The sequence below is a fragment of the Sturnira hondurensis genome, unplaced genomic scaffold (assembly GCF_014824575.4).
Source record: "Sturnira hondurensis isolate 20B ecotype Veracruz unplaced genomic scaffold, ASM1482457v3 Scaffold0006413, whole genome shotgun sequence".
NCBI lineage: Eukaryota > Metazoa > Chordata > Mammalia > Chiroptera > Phyllostomidae > Sturnira > Sturnira hondurensis.
Window position 1 is genome coordinate 714,493 of NW_028079044.1, and position 26,876 is coordinate 741,368.

General features: G+C 37.2%; 1 protein-coding gene across 1 annotated transcript in view; it reads left to right on the forward strand.

The window, feature by feature from the left end:
* Positions 1–10,287: 10,287 nt before the first annotated feature.
* GTF2A1L (general transcription factor IIA subunit 1 like) overlaps positions 10,288–26,876 on the forward strand; it is a 31,057-nt gene continuing 14,468 nt past the window's right edge. Inside the window, exons 1-6 of the mRNA XM_037049032.1 lie at positions 10,288–10,557; positions 12,848–12,949; positions 13,149–13,272; positions 19,663–19,718; positions 21,562–21,646; positions 22,660–23,246. Of these exons, the coding sequence (XP_036904927.1) occupies positions 10,288–10,557; positions 12,848–12,949; positions 13,149–13,272; positions 19,663–19,718; positions 21,562–21,646; positions 22,660–23,246 (1,224 nt within the window). The remainder of the gene's footprint in view (positions 10,558–12,847; positions 12,950–13,148; positions 13,273–19,662; positions 19,719–21,561; positions 21,647–22,659; positions 23,247–26,876) is intronic.

A 26,876-nucleotide genomic window follows, 5' to 3' on the forward strand; every position in this document is an offset into this window, starting at 1 on the left:
CATTTCCTCCAAGCCAACAAATTCTCTGTTGTGCCCCAAGCTCCGGCTTGTTCAGCACCCTCTCCCGGAACACTCTTCCTGGCCCCTTCCTCTGTCCCTCACTCATTCTGCAGATCAAAGCGTAGGGAAGGTGTTCCCACCACAGAACACCTTCCCAGACTCTCCCCATTCAGACTAGGTGTTCTTTCTAAGTGATTTTTAGTACTAATCCCATTATATGGTAATTGCTTGTGCATTTTTCTTTTCCTCCTCCGCACCTGGAATTTTGAGTGGGGTGACTCTGCCCACGGTGATTCCCCATTTTTCGGGAAGAGGCCCAAATGCAGAGGTGGTGATAGGGGCGGGCAGTATTGATGCCTGCGCTGTGGTGCTGATCCCTTAGCCGGAGCTTATGGCATAAATGTCAGATACAAAACATTGAATGGATGAATACACGACAGGGTGAATTTAGATCAATGTGCGACTTCTCCGAAGGGTAATTGCATCTCAGTCTCTAATTTTTTCTGCACAAATGGGCTAGAAATTCCATTTTATAGCAGTTAAACAATAAATTCAAATCAATAACTTTTAATGAATGCTTTCTGTATTGGAGGTACTGTGCTAAAAACTCAGGGGGCATATAAGGATGAATAATACACAGCCTCAGCCCTTAAGAAATTTAAAATCTATCACACTTATAATTACAAATATACTTTTCCTTACTAAACACACACATAAATCTTCAAGGGGTTGAAAAGATTACAATATTTGTTTTAAATTTGATTTAATCTTGTGGGTGAAGGCTACTCAAGTAAATAAAAAGCACTTTTAGCCTTTTAACACCTACTATGTGCCAGGGATCATGTTTTTTTCATTTAATACCTAACATCTGATAAAGTCAGTGTTGTTTTTGGTTGTGAAATGATAGTCTCTATTTTTTTTACTTTATTTTTACTGTTGACATTATTACAGGTGTCCCCATTCTCCCTCACCCCGCTCCCCTCCATCCAGCCCCCACCTCCCCTTCCATCTGGCTCCCACCACATTGTTGTCTGTGTCTATGGGTCATACAAATATGTTCTTTGGCTAATCCCTTCGGCTTCTCTCTTCCAGTCCTCCCTCTCCCCTCCCCTCTAACAGTTTTCCACCTGTTTCATGTTTTTATGCCTCTGTTTCTGTTTTGTTCACCAGTTTATTTTGTTCATTAGACTCCACATACAAGTGAGATGATATGGTAGTTGTCTTTCTCTGACTGGCTTATTTCACTGAGCATACTAATCTCCAGGTCCATTCATGCTGCCTCGAAAGGTAAGATTTCCTTCTTTCTTATGGCCGCACGGTGTTGCATTGTGTAAGTGTACCACAGCCTTTTTATACACTCGTCTACTGATGGGCCCTTGGGTTGTTTCCAGCACTTGGCTATTGTAAATAATGCTGCTATGAACAGAGGGGTGCATATAGTCTTTCAAATTGGTGTTTTAGGATTCTTAGGATATATTCCCAGGAATGGGATCTCTGGGTCAAAAGCCCATTCCATTTTCAGTTCTTGAGGAAATTTCATACTGTTTTCCACAGTGGCTACCTCAGTCTGCATCCCCACCAACAGTGCATGAGGGGTCCCTTTTCCCCACATTCTCTCCAGCACTTGTTGTTTGTTGATTTATTGACGGCAGCCATTCTGACAGGTGTGTGGTGATAGCTCATTGAGGTATTAATTTGCATCTCTCTGGTGATTAGTGATGTTGAGCATTTTTTCATGTTAATTGGCCATCTGTATGTCTTCTTTGTCTCCAATAGACACCTAAAGTGTCTATATAGGTCTTTTGCCCATTTTTTAACCGGTCTTAAATGTAAGTCACAAAACCATAAAAATCCTAGAAGAAAACTTAGAGAGTAAAATCTCAAATATCTCTTGTAGCAATATTCTTGCTGATGTGTCCCCTAAGTCAAGGGAAACAAAGGAAAAAACAAACATATGGGACTACATCAAACTAAAAGCTCCTGCATGGCAAAATAAACCATCAGCAACATGAAAAGGGAACCCACTGCACGGAAGAAGATATTTGCCAATGATACATCTGACAAGGGGTTAATTTCCAATACATGTAAAGAACTTGTACACCTGAACACCAGGGAGAGAGCATCTGTCTTTTTCTTTTTATTTTTTTTAGATTTTATTTATTTATCTTTAGAGGGAAGGGAAGGAGAGAGGAAGAAGAATATCAATGTATGGTTTCCTCTCGTGCATTCCCTGCTGGGAACTGGCTTGCAACCCAGGCATGTGCCCTGACTGGGAATCAAACCTCCATCCTCTGGTTCACAGGCCCGTGCTCAATCCACTGAGCCACACCAGCCAGGGCAGAGCATCTGTCTTTTGTTAAAAGTATTTTGGGCCCATTCTGTAGTTGAAGAAGGTGCTTCACGTCCTTGTTCACACAAGGAGGAGATGTAACCCCAAATTAAAATCAGGAGTTATTATTTAATGGGTATAGAATTTCAGTTCTGCAAGATGAAAGGAGGTATGGAGGTGGTAGTGGTGATGATTGCAGAACAATGTGAATGTACTTACTCGCCCTGAACTGTACTTAAAAACAGTAAAGATGGCAAATTTCAAGTTTTACGTATTGCACCATAATTTTAAAAAATTAGGTCTACTTTGAAGAAGAGGGGCTCTTTTGACATTTTAACAGCTTTGTGGAAGACTAATTTAAATATCACAAAACTCACCTGTTTTACACATACAATTCAGTGGTTTTTATTATTTCATGCATTTGCACCACCATCACCGCAGTCAATTTTAGAACATTTCCATTGACCCCCAGAGATCCTTCAAGTCCATCTTCAGTCACTCCTTGTTCTCATCCCAGCTCCAGGCAACCACTAATCTAATTGCTCTCTCTCTCTCTATTTGCCTTTTCTAGACCTTTCACATAGATAGAATTCCACAGTGGAGGCCCTGTGTCTCTGGCTCCTTTCGCTTAGTGTAATGTCTTTGAGGTTCATCCACATTGTTCACCCAGGTTCATGCGTATATCAGAACTTTATTGTGTTTTATTGTCAAACAACATTCCATTGCATTGTACAGTATACCACATTTTATTTACCCATTCTCAGTTGATGGACATTTGGGTTTTCCCTCCTTTTTCACTATTATCAACAGGGCTGCTCTGAACATCCATGTACGAGTATTTGTGTGGGCATATGTTTTCACTTTTCCTGGGGATGAGTGGGATTGCCGGGTCATATGGTAAATTCATGTTTCAATTTTCAAAAAACTGCAAAACTGTTCTCCAAAGTTGCTGCACACTGACTGGTCTGTGCCTGTCTTTTTGTTTTCCATTTGTTCCCTCTGTTTTGTATCTCTTTTCTTTTTCCTGCCTTCCTGTTGGCTACTTGTATATATATATTTTTTTAGAGTTCCATTTTGATTTATCTGTAGTATTTTTGAGTGTATTTCTTCATGTAGCTTTACATTAGGTATCACATTACACATACACAACTCATCAGACTCAGCATTTTTAGCAGTCCCAGTGGGTTGAAGAGACCTTGCCGTGCTTTAGCCTCCCCCACTGATAACAGAATGGGAGAAGCACGAGGCAGTGTCCTCAGTTCTGCTTCCACGGTCAGACACACTAGAAAACTCAAGGAAAGTCTATTATACTTACCCACATTTTAAGTTTTTCTTCTTCTTTATTTTTCTCTGATGATTCTTTCCTTTATCATTTCTTTTCTATTTCAAAAATCCTAAAGCCATTCTAGACTAATTAGGCCAGTGATAAATAATCTTAATTTTATTTTATCTGAGAATGCTTTGATCCCCCACACCCCCCTTTTTTTTTCCTGAAGGATATTTTCACTGAGCATGGAATTCTGAGTTGACAATTCTTTTCTTTCAGGTCACTTCCTTCTGGCCTCCATGGTTCCTGATGAGAAATCCACTTATATGTGAATTGTCTATTTTTCTCTCTGTTGTTCAGATTGAGTTATTTCTATTGTTTGATCTTTATGTCCATTCTTTCCTTTGCCATCTCCATTTTGCTGTTGAGCCCTGTATGTTTTTTAGAGCTACCATATCATATTACCATAAACTAGGTAACTTAAAATAACAGAGACTTATTGCCTTGAGTTTGAGGTTTGGCTGGTGACCAGTAGGGGAGAACTGCTGCCTCACCACTTTTGGCTCCGGGGGTTCATTGGCAGTCGTTGGTGGTCCTTGGTTTATAGATGCATCGCTCCAATGACTGACTCTGCTGTCACTTGGCTGCCTTTCTGGTATCTTTGTCCTTTTCTTATAAATACATCAGTCACATTGGATTCGGGGCCTATTCCAGCATGACCTCATCTTAACTCATTACATCTGCAAGACCCTATTTCCAAATGACGCCATATTTGGAGATACTGGGAATTATGACTTCAGTGTACCTTTTTGGGGGGACATAGTTCAACCTATAACAAGCCCATTCATTGAATTATTAATTTTGGTTATTGAATTTTGCAGTACATAATTTCCATTTGGTTCTTCTTTATATCTTCTATTTCTTTGCTGAGGCTATTATTTCATTAGTTTAAAGTGCTTGTTAAATTGTTTGATTAATTGCTCATCAAAGCAGTTTGGTTAGGCTGCTTTAAAGTCCTTGTCAGATACTTTCAATATCTTAGTGGCTGTTGTGTTGGTGTCTCTCAATTTTTTTCTCCTCTGAGTAGAGATTTTCCTGGCTCTTGGTACGACACATGATTTTCAGTTGCATCCTGGACATTTTGTTTATTATTATACTCTGTATCTTATTTAAATCTTCTGTTTTAGGGGGTCTTCTCTGACACCAGGCCAGTGGGGATGGTGAAAGTGCCATCTTGCCATTGCCAGGTGGAGGCGAAGGGCCAGGTGTCTGGCTCAGTGTCTGTTGACACCCTAGGGGAGGGAGGAGCCCCTTATTACCGTGGTTTGGGTGGAAATTCAGCCCCCCCCACAACCCCACTAGGCCTCCACTGACATCACCCTGGCTAACACAGAGCCGGGTAACTTGTTATTCCTTCTCACGTGGCCTCCGCTGCCACTGCAAGGACAATGTCTCACTGTCATCCAACAGGAAAGAAAGTCTTGGCCTTCTCTGACACCACACCCATGGGATGGGGTGCCTGAGGATGCCTCAGCAGAGCTGGGTGGAATGCAAATCCAGACATCGCTTCTCCTGTGACATTGTGGGGATGGCTGCCCCTCACAGCAGCTGAGCGAGACTTGAACTCTAAACTCCCTACTCTGCCTCTGCCGACAGGGCTGGGTGGGGCCAGTTCTTTCTGCCGTGCTGGACTGGAGTGAACACTTACTGTCTCAAAGCTTTCTGTCTTGCTGCCCCTTTCTGGGTTCTTTGGCCAGAAAAAAAAAAGGCTTTTGTTCTTTTTTTCTTTTTGGTCTATGATCATTGATGTTTCTGGGTTGCCAGCTTCACCAGCACCCAATCTAGTATATATGAGGCAGAAAGAAAACCAGGGGACTCATTGCTGTACCATTCTTTGGGTTGTAAGGCCCCTAACTGCTCTGTGTTCTTCTCTTCACCTTTAGAGTCCTCTTATGATTGTTCTATGTGTATTATCCAGAGTTTTTAGCTGCAATTAGCAGAAGGGATAGGAAGAAGTGTCTACTCCATGTTGTCTCTGCCTCTCCTGATATTTGAAGCACCTAAGATAACCTAAGATGTAGAATATGCAAGATGCTTCTATTTACCTCTTATAGAACGAGACCAGTTAGGAAAAAAGTAAAGTACAATTATTGTGAGAACAAAAGCTGGTTGGTTCTCTCCAGGTCTGTAACTCTATCTTTCCTAAGTAGAAATTTAGATTGAAAAATTAACTAGAGACAATAGACATTATCCTTGCTAATATTTCATGCTCATGTATGATTATACACATTGTGATTAAAGAAATGAAAATGGAATAATTTGTTAGCTAGGAAATTACTGAATCCTTATCAAAGCCCTGATGAGAAGAATATTGAAAAAGTAGCCATGGAGAAAATTGTGTTTGAAGTCACCCTTCCTGCTCTCCATGACTTAATTATAATCACCAATTTTCATGTGTACGCAATGCATACATCTCTTTAATACTAAGATAGTTTAAAATAGGCAGTAACGCGACCATTAACAGTGCTCCCCTGTGTGGTAAGGTCGCCAGCTAGCCGTAGTGTTGTGTCACAAGGTCATTTTAACGGAAATCTTATTGGGGCTGGAGGGGGAAGGGACTCATTGTGGTGAAATCATATCTGATGTTCAGATAATGGCAGTTGACTTTGCAGTTGTATTAGAAAATGGAAAATGTTGCGAAAGTGCAGACTGTAAATAAAGCAGAACTACCCACGTTGTAACTATTTCAAAGTTACAAGGTGAGGCAGAAATTATCTGGATTTTCATTTCCTAGAAGATGTGAAAGATGAAGCAAAGGCAGAGAATCACAATACTGCTGGGTGTAGTGCACTGGCTACAGAATGTTCAGAATCTAATTATGAATATTTGCTGCCTTAAGCCATATGCTCATACACTAACTTGTATTTTTCATTACCGATAAATATATTATATAGAGTCTATACAGTTACTGAAATGCCCTGTGTTTGATTTAAAAATTTAATATGTAAAAGATAATGGGTTGCCTCTAAAATACATTAAAAAAAACATTCTTATTCAAAGAAAGGATTTCACGCATATGGCCTTTTCTCACAATAAGCAAAGTGAAATTGTTTCTTTACTTTTGGAATGTTATCACTGAAACCTTCAGGCAAAAGTAATGAGAACATACAGAATGCCAAGAAATTAATTTGATCATTAAGATTTGCTTAAATGTTACAAAACTGGTATTGCTTGTAAATGATATATTAAATATACATTGTAGTCTCTAAACAAGGCAGGAGGAAATGAAAATCTGATGCTCTGAACTATGGTGGGCATTGGGGAAGGGCTTTATGCTTTGCCACACGTGTAATTTCAAAGAACCTAGTACTCAAAGAAGGAACAAAACTCAGCACTCCTTTTTAATTCTCTATTTACCAACATAAAAAAATAGCCACTGTAAAATTGCTTTACTGAGGCTTTGATATCTTGAAATTTCAATTTTAGCATCAAAAGTATTTTGTGTATGCAACACACTTTTTCTCTCACATTTTAAATTCCATCATTTAATTGAGTTTGAAATATTGACAAAAGAAATGTGCCCATTACATGACTACCACTGTCTGCTTGTATGATGATAGCCTGATGTCAATGCTATCAAATGATAGTCTATAAAGATTCCTTTACATACTTTTCAAATGCTCTGTGATTGATGAAGGTATTCAAGAAACTTTAAAATGGTGAGATTACAATGAGGAAAAAAAAACCATGCTTTCACTAGTCCCAGTCCAATCAGAGAATGGGCCCTGAATTAGTTATCTCATGCTCTGTAACAAATTATCCCCAAACTTACCTGCTTAAAATGATGTATTTCTTACCTTACACAATTTCTGAGAATTGCGGATCTGGGACATCACTGGAAGGTGATTCTAGTTCAAGGCCTCTTAAAAGGAGGCAGTCAAGTTGTCATTCAGGACTGCAATGCTCTGACAGCCCAACTGGGGAAGGATCAATCTCCAAGGTTATTTATGTGATCATCTATACAGGCTTCCGATTCTTGCTGGCCATGGGCTGTAATCTCAGCTCCTTGCCACATGGACCTCTCCATAGGCTGCCTTAGTGTCTTCACAACATGACAGCTTTTTTCTTCTTTCCCAAAGTGTGTCATCTGAAGGAATCTCAATGAAGGATGTCATTTAAAATCCAGTCATGGAAGCAATACACCGTAACTCCGGCTTTATTGTTTACGTGGGAGGGCACCATACAAGGTTGTAAGTTCCAGGAGATCAGGATCACCGGGGGCCGTCCTGGAAGCTGGCTACCACAGGTCCAGAGCAGGTTTGCAACTTGGATTCACCTTGAACATGGGTTAAAGTATACATCTTCTAAAAGACATCGTGTATTCTTGGGAAGAAATTACATCTAAGTCTTCTAGTGTCCTGACACTGCTTTGCCGAAGCTAATCTGTATGTAACCTGAGTCTATTAAGTATAATCAGTAACAGTTTAACTCTAAGTCACACTTTTTATGGGTACCAAGGCCCAAATTTAATTTCAAATATATACTTGGTCTACAGCATAGCCCTAGAAGGATAAAATATATAATGAAGTAATATAAAATAATATGCTTTCACAAAAGTTAGGTGAGTACCAATCCTGTGCATTTAGGAATAAAGGTTTAAAACTTGGGTATGAGAGGATGGAAAACAAGAGACCCTTCAGCTTTTTTATTTCCCAGCTTGAATAATTTAATTGGATTTTATCATATCAGTAGGAATCAATGCCTACTTTTAGCTTTTCTATTTTGGGTGAAAGATAAGTCACTTTGAATACTTCTGGTTGTAAATTACCAGGTAGAGATACAATCATTAAATATTACTATATAAAATTCTTGGCTTTTTGTAAAAAAAGTTCCTGATAGTATTTCATTTAGGAAAATCTTCTATGGGGCTTCATATAAATCAGCTGCTTGAACTTCACAAACCATAAGGCACCTGACCCAGACAAAGCAAATAAAAAGTGGTAGGGCATAAATAGCTCTACTGAACTTACATGCGCAAATAAATAAATACATAAGCAGCCAATTTTAAACCTAATAGGATTTTTAATCATTAAATAAGCCATCTGCTTAGGTTAGAAAGGCTGTTTAACAGAATAGTCAGAGTAGTGGCAATAGATGACTTTTTCCCTTTTCTAATCGTGCAGATTCTTTGCTATTATGACTAGCCTCTGCCCTAGGCAAGGTATGCCCCTAGATGCTCTACCCTTCAGTGGAGCGAGGGAATCATTGCAGATTAAGAGACAGTGATATCTGCCTGAGGAAGAATGGGCCCTTGGTGGTATTGTGGTGCCGATATAGGAGACTGTTCTGCATGGTGTGGGCCCACATAGGACCCACGCCCATGGATAGGTTCTCCCATGGGGAATCAGGCAATATACTTAGGCCACTTGGAAACTTGCTTTTGCTAAAAGTCCCTCACCCTGAATTGAGGCAGAAGTACCTACTGTAACTTCCTAAAATCCACACTAAACCTTCCAAGGATGAATGTAACCAGTTCAACCGCTTTTCCCTTTGCTTTTGCAAAAATCCTTTTCCTGTGATGTGATTAGTGGCATTGTCTCCTTTGTTTTTTGTAAAACGTAACCACCTAAAGTGAACTTGTGCATAGTAAATGAGGACCATCATGTAATGTGCCCAGAAAAGAAATAAAGGCCAGTCAAGGCAAGGGCCGAGGCTTTTTCTCCTCTTGAGACAGAAGCCATGCCATCCCTTTTCCTCCACAGGACTTGGTAGTCTGTGTGAATTTCTCGTGTCTCATCTACAATGTGGTGGACCCCACAAGCCAGAGTTCACATCATGCCAACTTTATTTTAGCAGTGGTTCTCCACCTTGGCTGTGTGATAGAGTCAGATTCTTTTGGGTGGACTTAGGTGCCAAACCTCAGTAAGTTCTCCAGGTGATTTCAATGTGCAAGCCAAAGCTGAGAATCTTTATCTCATTTCAGTGTTCATCCAAATCACCTGGAAAGCATGTTAAAATTACAGAAGGGCCCTGACCAATGTAGCTAGGTTGGAGAATCATCTGTAACGGAAAGATTGTAGGTTTGATTCCCAGTCAGGGCACATGCCTGGGTTCAGGATTCAATTCCCCATCTGGGTCCCAGTGCAGGCGCATGCGAACTCTGCCCAGACTCCTATGATCCTGGTCTGGGAAACTATTGAGATCCCTGACTTTGATTACCAGAGTCAACCATCTCTCTTGCATTGATGTTTCTCTCTCCCCCTTCCCTTCTCCCTCCCTCTCTAAAGCAATGAAAAAGAAAATGTTCTTGCTTGAGGATTTAAAAAAAAGTTAATAGAAGGCTGGGCCCCACCCCCAGAGTTTGATTCAGTGGGTCTGGTGATGGGGTGGCACCCATTAATTTGCATTTAAAACAGGTTCCCAGATGATGCTAATGCTGCCACACTTTGAAAACCAATTTAGAAGAGTCTGGCTTTTGTTATATTTTTATTGGAGTTCAGCTGCAAGTGGGGCGGAGGGGGAGGAATGAAAACTGGTAGGAGAGAACAGATACCACTAGCCTCCCCTCTTTCTGGGCCCAACCCGCTTGAAAGGCGCAGCTGTACTGGGATCTACCACTGCATTGCCCCTTCCCTGTTTTCTTAAGTCTTTATTTCATAGATTGAGAAAATACAGGTTCTTCAGGGGTCATATGTATGGTCTAAACCTGATTAGATCCGACTTAACCTTCCCATCTCAGCTAGCTCTTCGTACACGCACGCTGCCGCGTTTGCAGCACACGTGCTTCACATCAGGGCCTGTTCTCTCCTCCCCCACCTTGCCCCGGCGTGCCTTACGTAGCTGCGTGGGCAGCGTGCCCTTTCGAAGCGTGCAGGGGGCGTCCTCAGCGGCGGGCCGCGTGCTGCGCAGGCGCAAGGAGCGAGGCGTTGCTGCGGGCGCTATGGCCGGTGTCAACTCAGTGGTAAGGAGGTGGCCTGGCGTTTTGGCCTGGGCTTTGGGCAGAGGGTGCCGATCCACGTTCATGGCAGCCAGACTCTGCAAACTCTTTACTCTCCTGGCGATCAGACTCTCAGAAACCTTCCCCTGTAGGGGCTCTGGCTGTCCTCTGTGTGGTAGGAAGTGATGAGGGCCAATAGCCCGCCGTAGAGGAAGAAGACCCATCCCTCCTCCTCGCCTCAGTTCTCACCCCAACTGAGGTCTTCTTAGAATGAGACGACTGGGAGGTGTTTAGGTGTGGAACTCACCTTAACCCTTCCAGTTGCCTGCTTTTAGAAAATTCCTGAGTTCAATTTTACTCTAGTTGTACTTAGGTACAGTTAGTATTGATTCTAAGCTATATTTACACAAAGTAATAGGTAATATGATATTTCATGTCACCCCACCACAGATTTTGAAAGTTCTCCTCCACCCTCATTTCTCCAACCAGTGCATGTTATACTTAATGGTACAACTGGAATTTAAAAAGACAAACGTGGCTCTGCTTAAGGGGTTCCTAAGTCTCACGATGGGAACTGACAGGTGAAATGGCACTTGTGAGACCTTCTGTCAATCTTAAAAACCTGAACTAAAAAAAAAAATTAGGGATTCACTTTCATTTTCAGTTTAACAGATTTCACATTTTGTGAAAAGCCATGTGCTTGTCCACATCTATTACTTTATGAGTTCTGTGTACGCATATGCAGCATGGCAGGGTCTATTTTTAGAGACATTATTTTAATGTGCATATGTTTTTCTGATAATATGTTTTAAGATATATAAAATATTTATACCTTAGTATAAGCTTAGCATGTATACTATTTTATCTAGTGGTGAACTCAAGGAGAGAAAGTGTGTGTGTGTGTATTTTAAATAGAGAAGAGGTTAAGATAGATATCCTGGACTATACATAGCTTTAATAAAGATACCAGATAGGGAAAGAATATAAAGTCGAACTGTATTCCTAGAAGAGAAAGTATGTTTACTGCCTACTTGGCTTTTGAAAAATTGTGTTCCAATAGGTTATTGTTGGCGGATGCTGTTACATTCTGAGGGCAGATCTTAAAGATGTTTTTAGCTCTGGGAGTTTTCTCCTTCAGCTTTAAATGTGGTCACACTGAAGCATCTGTTCAGTATGCCTTTATCAGGGTAAACCGTTTTAGAAGAAGCAACTAATCCAGGGGCACTTAGTCTTAATTAATGGATATGCTTGTGAATAACATTATTTAAATGTAATTCATTGACCTATTCATAGGCTTACTTTGGATCTTTAGAAGGATAACTTTAAAACCTGGCTACCCTTGCGAGCAGGAGTTTTGGGAGTATTTACTGAGTAGTATGAACAAGCAATCCTAGAATGTCACACTTTTCATTTTGGTTTGATTAAACCGATTGAAATAAGAGCAACTCAACTAAATCCCTGTTTGACCATTCCTTATTAGTGGAACTTCCACTGTGTCGGTATCGTCACTACACTTAGCATTGCCATTTTACACTGGGGTGAGAGTGGAGCACAGTTTACGTAAATTTGTAGGGCTGAGTGTATCTCACAGGGCTATTTTTTCTATTGATAATGACCAATGTTTAATCTAGGTAGAAATCAGCTTAATATTGTCATGGCATGTTTTTTTTAGGGAGCATTTTAGGATGTTGCTTAGTCTCTGCAATATGCAGATTGTGAAAAAGATTCATTCATTTCTTAGTTTCTGTTAGTCCATTGTGGTGCAGTTGTATTTTCACCTGATAATAGTTCAGAATGTTTATTCAGGCTATGCGGATTTTGGAATTGGGACAGGCTTTGGCTACTCTATTGTAAGTGCTTTCCCCAATTTTATGGCTTGTAACTTACATTTGTGGAAATAGTATAGTGAAAAAACATTCCTTTGGCCTGTTTGAGAAAAAGGTAAATTAAAAACAGGTTCATTTCCACTATCCTTAAATTAATTTCCCTTTTTGAAAGGAGTGGGGAGATTAAATATTGACACAAAAGCCAAGTAATCTAACAGTAACCATACATCTTGATAAGAATATTATCTCACAATTTGTTGTAGTCTTGTAATTCAGCCTTGTAGCTACCTACAAGGCTCTAGATTTGAAGGTAAATTAATTTATGGAAAACTAAGACTATATGTACCAGAAGTAGGGTGCACTTAGGTACAATTTGTATGGTGGGTTTTCTTTAAACTATAGGATTAGAAAGTGTATACTGCATGTCTTTCAAAGCTGAATACATTCAAACTTGAGAATTTAAAACTTTAACAATTGATTTTGTGTAGCCTAAACTCTACAGATCTGTTATTGAAGATGTGATTGAAGGAGTGCGGGATCTATTTGCTGAAGAAGGTATAGAGGAACAAGTGTTAAAAGACTTGAAGCAGGTTTGTTGATACAAGTGGTCCTGTCTTGTTGTTTTTCACCTTATAAAACTGATAAATTATAGTTTTGTCTCCTTAATTATAGTTTAATACATTCATTGTGCTACCAGCTGACAGTTTAATTTTTAAAAGTAAAAAATAGGAATAAATATTAAAATATTTTATTTTATTTTTTAAAAGCAAATTTTTCTTTTGTCTGCAGCTTTGGGAAACAAAGGTTTTGCAGTCTAAAGCAACAGAAGACTTCTTCAGAAATAGCATCCATTCACCTCTGTTCACCCTTCAGTTGCCACAGGGCTTGCACCAAACATTGCAATCATCAACAGGTTGGATACAGTTAGTAAATTAGTGCCATGTGGATCTTCAGAACAAATTCTCATTTGATGGTGGTTTTGAATTAGGGTAATGTTCTTAAGATGAGAGGGTTTGGACCTCAAAATCATTACTATTAAGTGAACACGGTTACCCCATGTAACTAGTGACATAATTGGGTTATTTGACTAGTTTTTAAAGTATTAAAGTCCACAAAGGTGACAAAGCCTTACTTACAGGAACAAGTTATATAATTTGTGGGCTACTGGGATTGTGCATTGATAATTCAGAGAATTTGGTTAGGTCTAGTCAAGGAGTAATCCAGCCACTTTGCTGACGAAGCAGAAGGTGCTTGTATATTTGTTCATTTTCTCTCTCTCTCTCTCTGTTTCTGTATATATTATATATCTGTTATTGTATCGAAAGCAAAATAGTGGGGGTGGGTAGGGCAGGGGAGAGTAATGGGGGAAAATGGGGACAACTGTAATTAAACAGCAATAAAAAAATTTTAAAAAGAAAGCACAATGGAGAGTTACTGAGAATATGGAGAGTATTCAGGCCACCTCACTGTTTTGGATATATGCAGTGATGGATAGAAACTGACCCCACGTCATCAGTCTTTATTCTTGGATTTCCTGAATCTAGACCTTTACTTTTAAGATAAATATTTGGGGGATCAAAAAACCCAGATTTACTTTCTGGAGGGTGGGCACCTTGTAGTACAGGCTTCCACCTTCCACAAGATGAGTGTTCTAGGAACCCATCTGTGTCAGTGTATCAGCTGGCGCTGTTGTGAGAGGCTGTGAGAGGCTTCAGTGAATTTTTTTGAAGACTCAGTGCATTAGCCTATTTCATGATGGGTGATTTACGAGTGCATCTGCCCATAATGTGCTGAGTGTTCAGCAGTTTTTGACCAAAACAAAATATGCCATGACTCTGTGCCCCACCCTACCTATTCAGTCGATCTTCACCAGAGTGACATTTTTGTTTCCCTGATGAAAAAGGTCCTCAAAGGGAGACCTTTTGAAGTGGAAGAGGTGAAACAAAAAAAGACAGAAACATTTAAAGGCATCAAAATCAACAAGTTCAAAACTGTTTTGAGCAGTGGAAAATAACATCTTGATAGGTGCATTGCATCAAATCAAGAGAACTTTGAAGATGACTGAAGTTTCAACATGTAAAAATAAATACACAATTTTTAATAAATAAATTCCATTTTCAGGGGGACCTCCTTGTATTTGTCCATATTATTTATATCAATTTAAAATGGAATAGACTAGTTAATGAATGATGAAGCTATTCTGTTGTATTTTTCTGGCTTTTATTCCTTCTTTTCTGCCCTTTTCTTAACAATCTTTATGCTACCCTAATGTGTGTGTTTCTAGCCATCATTGTTTATATCCAAAACAGTGAGGTAGTCCAAATAATCTCCATACTCTCGTTAATGCTTCATTTTGTGTGTGTCTCTGTGTGCACACCTGTGCAGGCACATAAACGCTACATACATGCATGCACATATGTGTAGATACACATATGTGTATACATATATACACATGCATCTACACCCAGACACGTAGTCACACATACAGATGGGTTTTATTGAGTTTAGCTGAAATTCAGCAGATTAATGTTTTCAAGAGGTGAGAATAGATTTTAGATTAGATTGTCGGTAATAACTAGATTTTTTATTGTGTAGTTGGGAACATTTACATGAAAATCACATGAACCAAGGTGAAGAGAAAACTAGTAAGGAAGCTAGTACCTCATTTATTACAAAATAAGAGAATTTAAGTGTGGCAGCAATTATAGCATATAAAAATGAAATAAATTAACAATGTGTATTGAATTACCAAACACAACTTTTATTTAATGCTATGCTCATTTAACTCTGCTCTATAAAAATTAGCCATCGAAGTTTTAATTACTAAGTTGATACATTGAAACATTTTTCATCAGTTGTTGGATTTTTAGCTGATTTCATTTTTAACTTGTCTATTTTATTAGGATATCCCTTTTATTTCTCTATTTAAATGACATTCTTTTGAATTTTTCTTTATTAAAGAATTTAAAGATTTTTACTTAGGAATGGCTTGAAGGGTGGTAAGTTTGAGAGGGGTAAAGTATTTGTCTTTTATCAAAAGTACACTTAACACTTTTCAGGTTCTTTGTTATTCAAAATTGCAATACTTGATTTTGCCGCAAGATGGTAATATTCCCAGTGATTTAAATCACAAAATACTCTTGGAACTAATATATCTAGTTGGCTTTCACTCAGCACTTTTATTCTCTGTCTTAGAAGTGAGAATAATAGAAACAATTATATTTAAACAAGACAGTTTTCTCATTCTCTTCTACATCACTTATAATGAAGTGGTTTAAGAGAAAGTATATATATATCCTTAAAAAATGCATTTTAGACCTTATTCCTATTCCTCTTCATTTCTAGGTACCCTAAAATAAGATTCTTAAAACAAGTAGCACCATAAAATTGATGTACTTCATTGTGTACTTTTAAAAGCTTGATTAAAACAACCTAAACTAACTTCTACAACCTTTTTATCTCTTGAAAACAACTTCAATGTGTAATGGAGTAAGTCTTTGCCTTTGTCCCACCCTTAAAACTTGTTTGCCCTATTATAGTTTTAGACTGCATTATCCATTTATTTAATAATTTCTTGTTAACTCTTGTTAATAATATCTTCAGTTGCTAACATTTTCTTGTTCTCAGGACCCTTTTACACTTAAAAATTGAGGACCTCAAAGTGTTTTCTTTTATGTGGATTTTAAGTATCTACTTACCATATTAGAAATTAAAGCTGAGAAATTAAAAAAATGTTGGTTTAATTTAAAAAATGACTATGTCAATGTAATGACAAATATTTGTTAAAAGGAGTTAAAATATATCGTTAAAACTCTTTTCCAGAGCAAAAATTCTTTTGTGAGATTAGTTGCATTACATTCCTTTCTGCGAATTTTGTTAATGTCTGGCTTAGTAAAAGACAGCTGGATTCTCATATTATTTTTAGATTCAATCTGTTGTGTTATGCAGTTTTGGCTAAAGTATATGAAGAAAATTTGGCCTCACACAGATAGATAATTGGAAAAGTAGGAGTACTTCAATAGCATTTTCAGACAATTTAATATTACACCAAAACTCAACAAGTGGTAGTTTCTGAGAGGTAGTGTAAGGTAGGGTCTGAAACCACAGCGGTGGACTTTTGTGACATTCAAGTTCACTGGTGTTTCTTTCACTTCGAATGACTCTAGCTCATCTGTAATTTTGTAACATATGTTAGATATTTGGAAAATAATGGGTCACTGAGTTATGTGGTTGATAGATACATTATCAAAAAAATCATATTGATTAATATCACCACATATCAGAAAAGCATTAGAAAGCCCTTAAGCCCACTGTGGTGGATATAGTTTCCAAATACCTGATTTTTGGTTGAAAACTTGAATTTTCTCATTGTCAAACAAATATCAGTTTGCTTTCCTTGAAGTGGTGGACACATTAATTCATTTAAAAAATATCTTGCCAATAACCATATATTCTGAATAACCATAGTTTCTGTCAGTTACTCTTTAGAGTAAAAATAGTGTTTCTTAAACAAAGAGGCTAGGTCAGCTCCCGACTTAAACAGTAGCCCCAGTCCCTCACACTTCCTTGTACTGCACTTCTGTCTGCTGCAGAGAGGCCTCGTGTGTGCCTCCCCTTCCGTCACAGGATCCCATTCCGTCACAGGATATTAAAAGGGAGTGTACCTGAGAGGTGAAATTTAGTAAAAAGAATTCTTTGTAGTTACATTAAGGACCATCTTAAGTGAAACAGTTTTGTTGCAGTCCCTCCCTCCCTCCCTCCCTCCCTCTCTCCCTCCCTTCCTTCCTTCCTTCCTTCCTTCATTCCTTCATGAGTGGCAATGGAGAGTAAATACAGGGACCACTATTAAAGTTTGTACTGCCTTAATTAATGCTAACGTGCCTTCAGTTTCACTCATCATTGCTTTGTGTCATCAGTGCAAATATCAATAAAATATTTAGTGAGAAATGAAGAAGGCCTATATTGTCTTGCTAGTATAAAAAATAATTTTGACCTTGTGAACACCTTGAAAGGGTCTCAGGGGTCCCCAGGGGTTTGCATACTACACTTTGAGAACTCTTCTATTTTTAGGGTGATTATATATAATTTATAACCTACTTTTTTTAAGACTTGATTTTTTAGAACAATTGTGGAATTGAATTCTTTCTAAAGCCTATTTTTTGTGAAATTTAATAGTTTAGGATATATACATGAAGACCAGAATTCTGACAGTTTGTTTATGTAAAAACATTTATTCAGTTAAAACATAATTGGTTACTGAAACTGTCTTGAATATTTTGAACAATGAGTTTCAGGGCCCTGGCCGGATGGATAGCTCAGTTGGTTGGCGTATCAGTTGATACGCCAAGGTTGTGGGTTTGATCTCTGGTCAGTGCACCTACAAGAAGCAACCAATGAATGCATAAATAAGTGGAACAACAAATCGATGTGTGTGTGTGTGTCTTTCCCTCCCTCTGTTTCTCTCTCTAAAATCAATAAATTAAAAAAAGGTGTTTTAGGAATATATATGTGTGTACATACATATATATATATATACACACACACGTATGAATAAAATGTACAAACATATATAAATGGTGCATATAACTTGTGAATTTAGTATCAAACTTGAGTAGGAATTGCATGAACTTTACTATAAAATTCTGTTAGTTTATGCTTTTATTCTGATGGCCATAAAGAAACTCTGTTTGATTTCTGTAACTATAGAGATTTATCCTTTAGGATTTATCGCAGAGTCTTTAAAAGAGGAGAATTGTTGCTGTTTTTCCTCATCTAATTCATTGAATTGCTTCAGACAGTGTGTTAACACATTTTTGTTTCTTCTTAGGCTATGGCATAGCGGTGCCAGTTTAAGCTTTGCTCACTTCAGCTGATTAAAACTAATACCATTGTGTTCCTTCCGTTGCAATTCTAATTTAGCCTTTCTAAAAGAATGCCTGTTAATAAGCAAAGCCATAGATGAACAAAGGATAAAAATAATTTTGTGCTTCATTAACCATCAATCTAGGTAGCCTCCCTTCTGTTGTTTTATTGGGGGAAGAATGGTTTAAAAAATATTTGCTCTTTTTAGCTGTTCGCTGTGCGTGATGGAATCATTCCAGTGTCAGAAGCAGATCTTTGGGACAATACTCCTTAATATAGTGTGTGAAAGAGGCCACAGTAAATGTTACATTTAATACCTATGTGCATGAACATGCCGAACATTCTTGTTTTATTAAACAAACAGCAAATTGATAGTTTACAGTCATGTTGTAAGTAAAATGAACCTCGAGGTAAGGTTTAAGGATTAAGATTATGGGAATTACTCTTTGTTTTTTAGACTGATTTTTTAATGATTATGTTTACAATTATTTGACACCTTTTAGGTATATTATAAATGGAATGATGGTTAGCATAGAAAATCGGTAGATATAAGGGAAAGGTAAGATTGCAGCTTTAACACAGGTTGAGTTGGTGTTCTCTTAATTCTTATATTTTTTCTAAGCAGTCATACCTGTTTATGCAAAGACTTCAGGAGACATAGTCTTTTTTTTTAACCCTTACCCAAGGACATACCTGGTAATTTTAGGAGGAGGGGAGGGAAGGGAGAGAAGCTTCGATGTGAGAGAGAAACCTCAATCGATTGCCTCCTGTTCACACCTCACCTGGGGACTGAACCTGCAACATAGGCGTGTGCCCCGACTGGGAATTGACCCCACAACCCTTTGGTTTATGGGCTGAGGCTCCAACCAACTGAGGCACACTGACCAGGGCATCAGGAGGCATATTCTTACTCATTTATTTTTGAAACTATGTAGCTGTGCTTGCCTTTCTTGGCTAAAGTACTATACATAATTTTTCATAAAATGTATTGAAATTTACTTTGAACCTATAAAATTTAGAAAGATTTATGTTGGATTATATGTTTTTGCTCAATAGTATTGTCTTTCCGAAATAGGCACTTGAACAAATATTACCTTTTCCCCTGTGAAATGTTGTGATGTAGATTTAATGCTATATTGACTTACTGAAGACAATCTAGGTATTTATTATGGACTATATAAATGTATATATATAGTATATATACATTTTGCAATGAAATATTTTCTTTTGGATTTTAAAGTAGGTTGTAAATTGTTTAAAGTTGTTGGGAAAAAAACCTAGTTAAATACTTTTACCTCTCAGGATCAGGCAGTTTAGAATTCACCATGGTCAAACATGTTAGTGAGTGATGGAAGCCAGTTTTTAAAATAAGCTATATTTAGGAATTTTATTCAATTGGTAAATTCTAATGAATTGTATGATTATTTTGTTTTCTATGCAGCATCGTTAGTTATCCCTGCTGGTAGAACTCTTCCCAGTTTTACCGCAGCAGAACTGGTATGTAGTTTATTTAAGATATATTTTAAAAGATGTGCCCCACTTTTAGTGAATGATAGCAGAAGGCTGGGCATAACTGTAATTCCTGATACTCCAGTTGGATAGGAAAGATGTGGTAAAAGGTTGGAAACGGGAATAGCTTCTTTAACATTGACCTTGCAAAAACTCAGGAGTTACAAAACTAACATTTTCTTACCAACTTTTTCTATCTTCCATAGCAGTTGTTAGCATCTGCCAAGACTGTACCTACAAGACTATAAAATCTTGGAAGTTACATTGTATGGAGTTTTAATACACTGTATGATGTTATATACTTAGTGGATTCTAAATAGATAATTTTGATATGGTATTTTTTCTGATTTTGCTCTCCCCAGAGTTGAGCCATAGCACAGTTATTTCTTTTCTTTGAGCAGAACATTTTGGTCATTTTTTACGTTTGTGTAGTAGAGGTTAAAGTATGGATTACCTCCCCATAGGATTTGGGGGAAGAAAAAAAAAATTAAAACTTAATACATATAAAAACTGAATAGGAAAACTACTTTTCCTCTTTTGCCTTTTTTCCTTATATACCAATGGTATATAATCCACTAACTGTTTTTCATTTTCGTCCAGCCTGTGAGCTACCTTTCTAGGATAAAAGGTTTAGTGGGCTATTTATTCCCATTTCAACAAATAACCATATCCGTTCCAGGATTTTGGGGGAGAATGGTGCTGTTTTTGATAGGAGACCAATGAAGAAATATCTCTGCTTTTGAAATTCTTAGAAATAAATTTTCTTCTGATTAGGAAGAAATGATATACTTCTAAAAAGTAAAAACAAATCTATAAAGTAAAAAGTGAAAGGGCCATGCAGTACTATACCCCAAAGATAACTGATTCAATTAACATATATCCATCTTGATTTCTTTCATGAAAGTAATATTAATTGTCAGAGTAAAAGTAGGATCATTCTACGTATTGTTTCTGTAATTTACTTTAAAGAAATTAATAATATAGAGGGATTCTTTTCAATTCCAGTAAAATATTGATTAGCCTTGGTAAATATATCTCAGTTTAATTAACCAGTCTTGTTGATGGACATTTAAATTATTTGTAGCTTTTTAAAAATATAACATTGTGTTGATTATACCTGTAGATATATCTTTGTGTATTTGTGTGATAATCAGGTAATCAGGATAAATTTCTAGAAGTAGAATTTCTGGGACAAAGGTCATGCATGGTATATGTTGAAATTTTGGTATGAATTGCAAAATTGTTCTTCAGGAGAATTGTATCATATATACTCATGTAAGAAGTGGTTTGAGAGAATTGATTTTAATCACATCTTTACCAACATTGAGTGTTACTAATTGATCTTTTACATTTTTGCAGGTCTGATAGGCAAAAATGTTTGTCTTTTGATTTAGTATCTTAAAATTTTAAAACTATATGGTTTAATTATTTCAAAATAAAAAATACACTATTGTATTATCTACTTTAAAATACCATTAGTGATCAACTTACAGACTATAGGACTCCTATAAATGACTGTGTTTCTTACATTTGGCATCTTGAAGATCAGTTGCCCAGGCAAGGATATGTAGTGGGCAAGTTTTTGTAAGTCATTGTTTGTACTGTTAAGACTTAATGGCTTTATTGCTAATAGCCAGGGAACAGAATTACTTTGATCATAATGAGATTATTTGAATCGAACATAAAAAGGCTGTTTAATCCAAAGAATTCAAATGTAATGTTACGTGTTGTCAGACTGTTGTCCTTAATCAGATTTTTTGACCCTCTATGATCATCAGGGCAAGAAAGAGACAAGTAAAGCCCTTTTCTAATACAAATTTCTCATATCTAGAGCACCTCAAACTCCAGCGCAAACTTTACTTTTCCTGGTTATCCTATTCATGTACCAGCAGGTGTGACACTACAGACTGCATCTGGTAAGAATACAGTCTAAAGATGTTTTGTTCTCAGCATTGGCACTCACTTCTGGGTGTTAATTTCTATGATTTTTTAATAAACATTGTACCAGAAGTTATAAGAACTCTCAACAAACCTTACTTTAATGATAAATGGTGGTGATTATTATGGAGACAGCCTCCCATGAAAGACCCTGTACTAGCCCTATCCTGTATTTCATTTTCAGTTCTTTCCCAGCATTGCATAAGATACTTTACATATATGCTTACTCTAATTCAAGTCAGTTATCTAAATTGTGAGGAATACAAAATAACATCTCTGTGTCCCTCTAATCCAGAAAAACTAAAGATGAGATTGACCAGCTTTGGTCTCCTTTCTTACTGGAGATTGTGTGGCATCATAGAAAGAATATCCCAAATGTGTAGGGATTAATCAACGGCTGCTTTTGAGAGTCCTCGTTCTAACTGGGGAAGAGAATTAGTATCTATTCTTTGGGTTGTTGCAGTTTAAGCAAAACAGATAACACAGTGCTCAAAAAATACATTTTGTCTTTATGGTTTTATCTTGAAGGGAAGAAGGCGAAAATTTGGTACCTTTTAAAATTAGTAAACTCTTTTTGCATAGCCTTGTCTTATAGTTGTTATGAAGTATCTTATATCTTAAATATATGGAATGTACCCTCCATGGTTATTTTTGTTAAAGTCCCAAATTTGGGTTGGTAACACTTTAATTTATCAAACAGTATGAGAGATTTATGGAGTAAATATTGGTGGCGTGTATGTATCTCAAAATGTGCCATATAAGCAATAGTGAGAAAAGGCTAGAGTTAAAGCAAGACATCTAATTTTCAAGAATGACTAATACAAATTTATTTTAGAAAATACAAAAAATCAGAAGACTAAGAGAAAGCATCTCCTAGAGATAACCGCTAATGGCACATGGATGTATGTCCCCCGATCCTGTTGTACATGACGTTATTTGAAAGGAAATCCGGATTACATTGTTCTTACAGTTTTGATTTCTCATTTTTAAGGTCACCTTTATAAAGTCAATGTACCAATTATGGTGACACAGACTTCTGGAAGAGCGGGTGTTCTTCAGCATCCAATTCAGCAAGTATTTCAGCAGCTTGGGCAGCCTTTAGTAATGCAGACCAGTGTTCCACGGCTGAGCCCAGGTGCTCTTCGGGCGTCTAGTGAAAAGTCACAGGGACCAGAAACTGTGCTCCAACAGCCCCCAGTTCTTCATTCTGAAACAGTGGATAGGAAACGTTTAGAAAATGCCACCAGTGATACGCTTGTACCTCCTGGAAATAAGCGTAAAATCATGTCCGAAGCTTTGTTGAATCATCCAGAGAGCTCTCAGTATATCAGTCTTCCAGGTGTTGTATTTCCTGCACAGGTCTCTCAAAGGGATGCTAATGTGGAGACTTCGCCCAGTGTTTCAGCGAGTGCAACTCAAAACCTGCATGGACCCATCTCCGTGGGCCCTCAGGGGGCTCAGCACCAGCACACGTCTGATGTTCAACTTCATTTTGTTCAAAATAGAATGTTTGGATGTGATTCTGTAAAGCAGTCAAGAAATACAGAGGAGCCCAGCAGCTTACCTGTCTCAGAAAAGGTACTAGGGATAAAGAATAGCCAGTAATTAGATATTCTGTTTTTTAAGCTCTAAGGCTACTTAAAGTATATATGTTTTGTTGTTCCCTTTAGAAGACTGTTTTTCAATTGTTTTTACTATAACTATCAATTTTTAAAGTATTCATGCTCAGCATTTCTACACTTTTAACTTCAATTAATGAATTAGAATATTTCTTTAAAGAAAATACATTTGTTATAAGGTAATCCATTTTACCTCTCCTTTATCGTCATGAGAATTGTTTTTGTCACAGATAAAATATAAAAGACCCAGAAATCCATCCTAGTAATTAAATGAATATTTTGAGGTAAATTCATTGTCATACTTAATATATAAAAGAGGTCCAAAATATTTTTTCTTACTTTACCTAATTTTCCTAAACTCCCATATGAAAATTTTCTCTACATGAGGAATTACCTTCAAATAGATACTTTGTTCCTCCTTGTTTGCTACAATACTAGTTCACATAATTTCTTTTGGAATTTAAACCACTAAAAATAGTTTATAATTAACTTTCCATATTGAAAATAGGCTTTAATTATTAATTTCTAGGGAATTCATAGTGACGGCAGAAAGATTTTATGGGGAATTTTGGATGGTAAAACAGAAAATGTCATTTTATCTTTTTACAAATATAGAATATGTCTTATAGTTAACTCCATTTATCCACTTTTTAATGACACATGACAAATAATGAAAGGTTTGTATCTCAAGCTAAATGGTTTAGTGGTCCTTTACAACTTCTGTACAAATTTGTAACAATGGATGGTTAAGTGCCACCTTAACATTTTCGTAGGTAGAAGGGGAAGCCGGTGGGCTACAGTGAAGGATAAACAACATAGAAAAAGACTGTAAGGAATTATTTGACCTGTTTTAGAATGTTTCAGATATTTGATGAAGCTTGTTCAAAATCTTTTAGCAAGTCTGTTTCTAGTTTAGTTTTGGTGTAAAGTATTAAGATTAAAATGTTTTTTGAGTACTCTGATATTTCCCAAACAATACCCAAAATATAAGAAATGTAGGCTAAAATAATTATGAAGCATTTGGTTTTGGGGTAAAATAACTGTACATTTAAAATACGTATTTGTTTTTGTCATTCAGAATTTTTGGAGGTGTTTTTCTCCTGGGCTCTGTATGAACTTTGCAGATTTTTGGTGTGAGGATTCAAGGACTCATTCGACTGTTGGTTAGATGTCACCTTGTACTTTGTTCTGATACGGGGAAGGAGATTGAGGGGGCTAATCAAGGATTGTTTAGGGTACAGTGGTTGAGAGCTTAAGCTTTGGAGCCATAATAGGTTCAAATTCCAGATGCACTACTTACAAGCAAGCAATATAGTGTTACTCTCTGAATTCTAAAATTATCTTCTGTAAACTGGGCATAAAACCAATGTCATCTTTTTTAGAATTATCAGAGATGATATAGAGAGAGTTTTTAGTAGCTTCTGGTGCCATAATAAGCTTCATAGGAGTGCTGTTGTGCTTTGTGTGACATGAGTAACTTTCCTATAACTTGTTGGTTAGAATGAAAATAGATCTATATTTAAAACATAATCTAAACATTCAAAATTTACTTTATCAGTTTTTAAAATTAATTTACTCTAGGGTATCTTTAAAATACCTCTTAATCTGGTAATGTTTGTACTAATATAATTTTCAAAATGTATAAATACTGTAGCTTTTCTTTTTTATAAATAGCTTTTCAGAAATTCTTATTGCTTTAAGCAAGTTACAATTAGCTATAATTGTTTACTTTTCCTGTGTAGATTAGCACAAATCTTAAGTTTCTGTGTAAATGTTTCTGAGACAATCTTGCTGTTTCATAAAATATATTCCTGACAATTTCTGATGTGCTCCTATTTTAAAGTCTATGTTACTCTGCTAAGTTTTTCCTCTGTGTAGGAATTTTTTTTCTAATCTTATAATGCCACAGAGAATTAGAAACTCAGGTCTTTATTAGAACTCCAAAAAGTGGGAGAGAGGTGGGTGTGGCGGTGTATCTTTGACTCCTTCTTATTTCTGGCCTGCCCGCCCCCCAAACCATTCTCATTGCCCCAACTCCAGATATTGTCATTTCTGCTGCCGTATATCAAGTATTTGCCTTCTGACCGTATTCTTATAGTTTCTTCATCAGCTTCTCCTCTATATCTGCCCCTCCTGTTTCCAAAGGTCCATTCTCAGCTCATTTATATTCTCCATGTTTTCCCTGGGCAATCTCATATATTATTGTAGTGTTAACTACCACCTATTTGTTGATGACTACACTGTCAACCCCATTACTTCTGTGAGCTTCATGCTCATATGTGCTTTCTAGATAGATGTTCCAGAACGTCACAATAAAATTCACTGTTCCTCATGAGAGGTGAGGCCTGATACTGCTGCCCATCCGCCATTGCAGGCTAAGGACTACAATTACCATTTGTCTCTTTTCTTTCTCATTGTTCTCCTTGTATCATGGGCTTTTTAACAACTATTTTTTATATGTTAGAAAATATATAGAACACAAGATTTATCATTGTAACCATTTTATTGTTGTAGAGCCATCACCATGGTCAATCTCCAGCACTTCTTCATTTCACACTGAGGTGTTACATGCATTAAACAGTAACTCGCCATTACCCCATTCATTCAGCCCGCGGTATCTTCTGTTCTACCTTCTGTCTCTCTGAATTTGGCTATTCTAGGTACCTTATAAGTGGAATCATACAATATTTGTCCTTTTGTGACTGGCTTATTTTACTTAGCATAATATTTTTAAGGTTATTCCTTGTTGTAGCACATATCAGAATTTAATTCCTTTTTAAGGCTGAGTCATGGGATTTTGATAACTTCTAAAGCTAAATATTTCTGAAATCTGGTCCCTCTTCTGGCCTACTGCCATTGCCCTAATTGTTTCTTATTTGGGGTAACAAAATAGTTTCCTACGTTACAGCCGAGAGGAAAACAGCAGAATGAAAACAGTGTCTTTGCTGTTTTTCATTCTGCTCAGGCCAGTCCGTCCCTTCAAGAGGTTAAGCTTCAGAGATCAGTATTACTTTGAATCCCTTCTCTATTCCTTAATAACTATGTGACTTGGACAAGTTACTGTTTTCTTATTTGTAAAAGAAAGATAATAGTATCTACCGTAGAGTCGTGGTGATGGGAGGATTACATGGGATAATCAGTGTGAAGTGCTCAGCAGCACACTGCCTCGCATGTGGTAAGTGCTCGGTGAACGTTAGCTATTCTCTGTTCCTCATGGCTAGCAGAGACTTACCCACAAAGCAGCCTGCTTAATACATCACTGACTACCCATCACCTCCAGTATAAAGTTTAAGCTCCTTAATGTGGCATGCAAGGACTTCTGTGTTCTTTCTCAGCCAGGGTTTCTTATTTACACTTCCTTTATTTTATGCCTGCTATTTCACTGGGAACACCAAACTAACTATAAGTGAGTCTCTGTGTTAACCTGGTGGTTTCCTGCCTCTCTTTTTTGCTTCTGTTATTCGTCTGCTTAGTGCCTGGACTTTATTCCTGCCATCCTTTCCTTTGGTCCATTCCTACTTATCCATTTACTACTTCCTCCAGTATCTACCCCTCTCCCTTTGTTATTAGATTGGATACTTCTATGTTA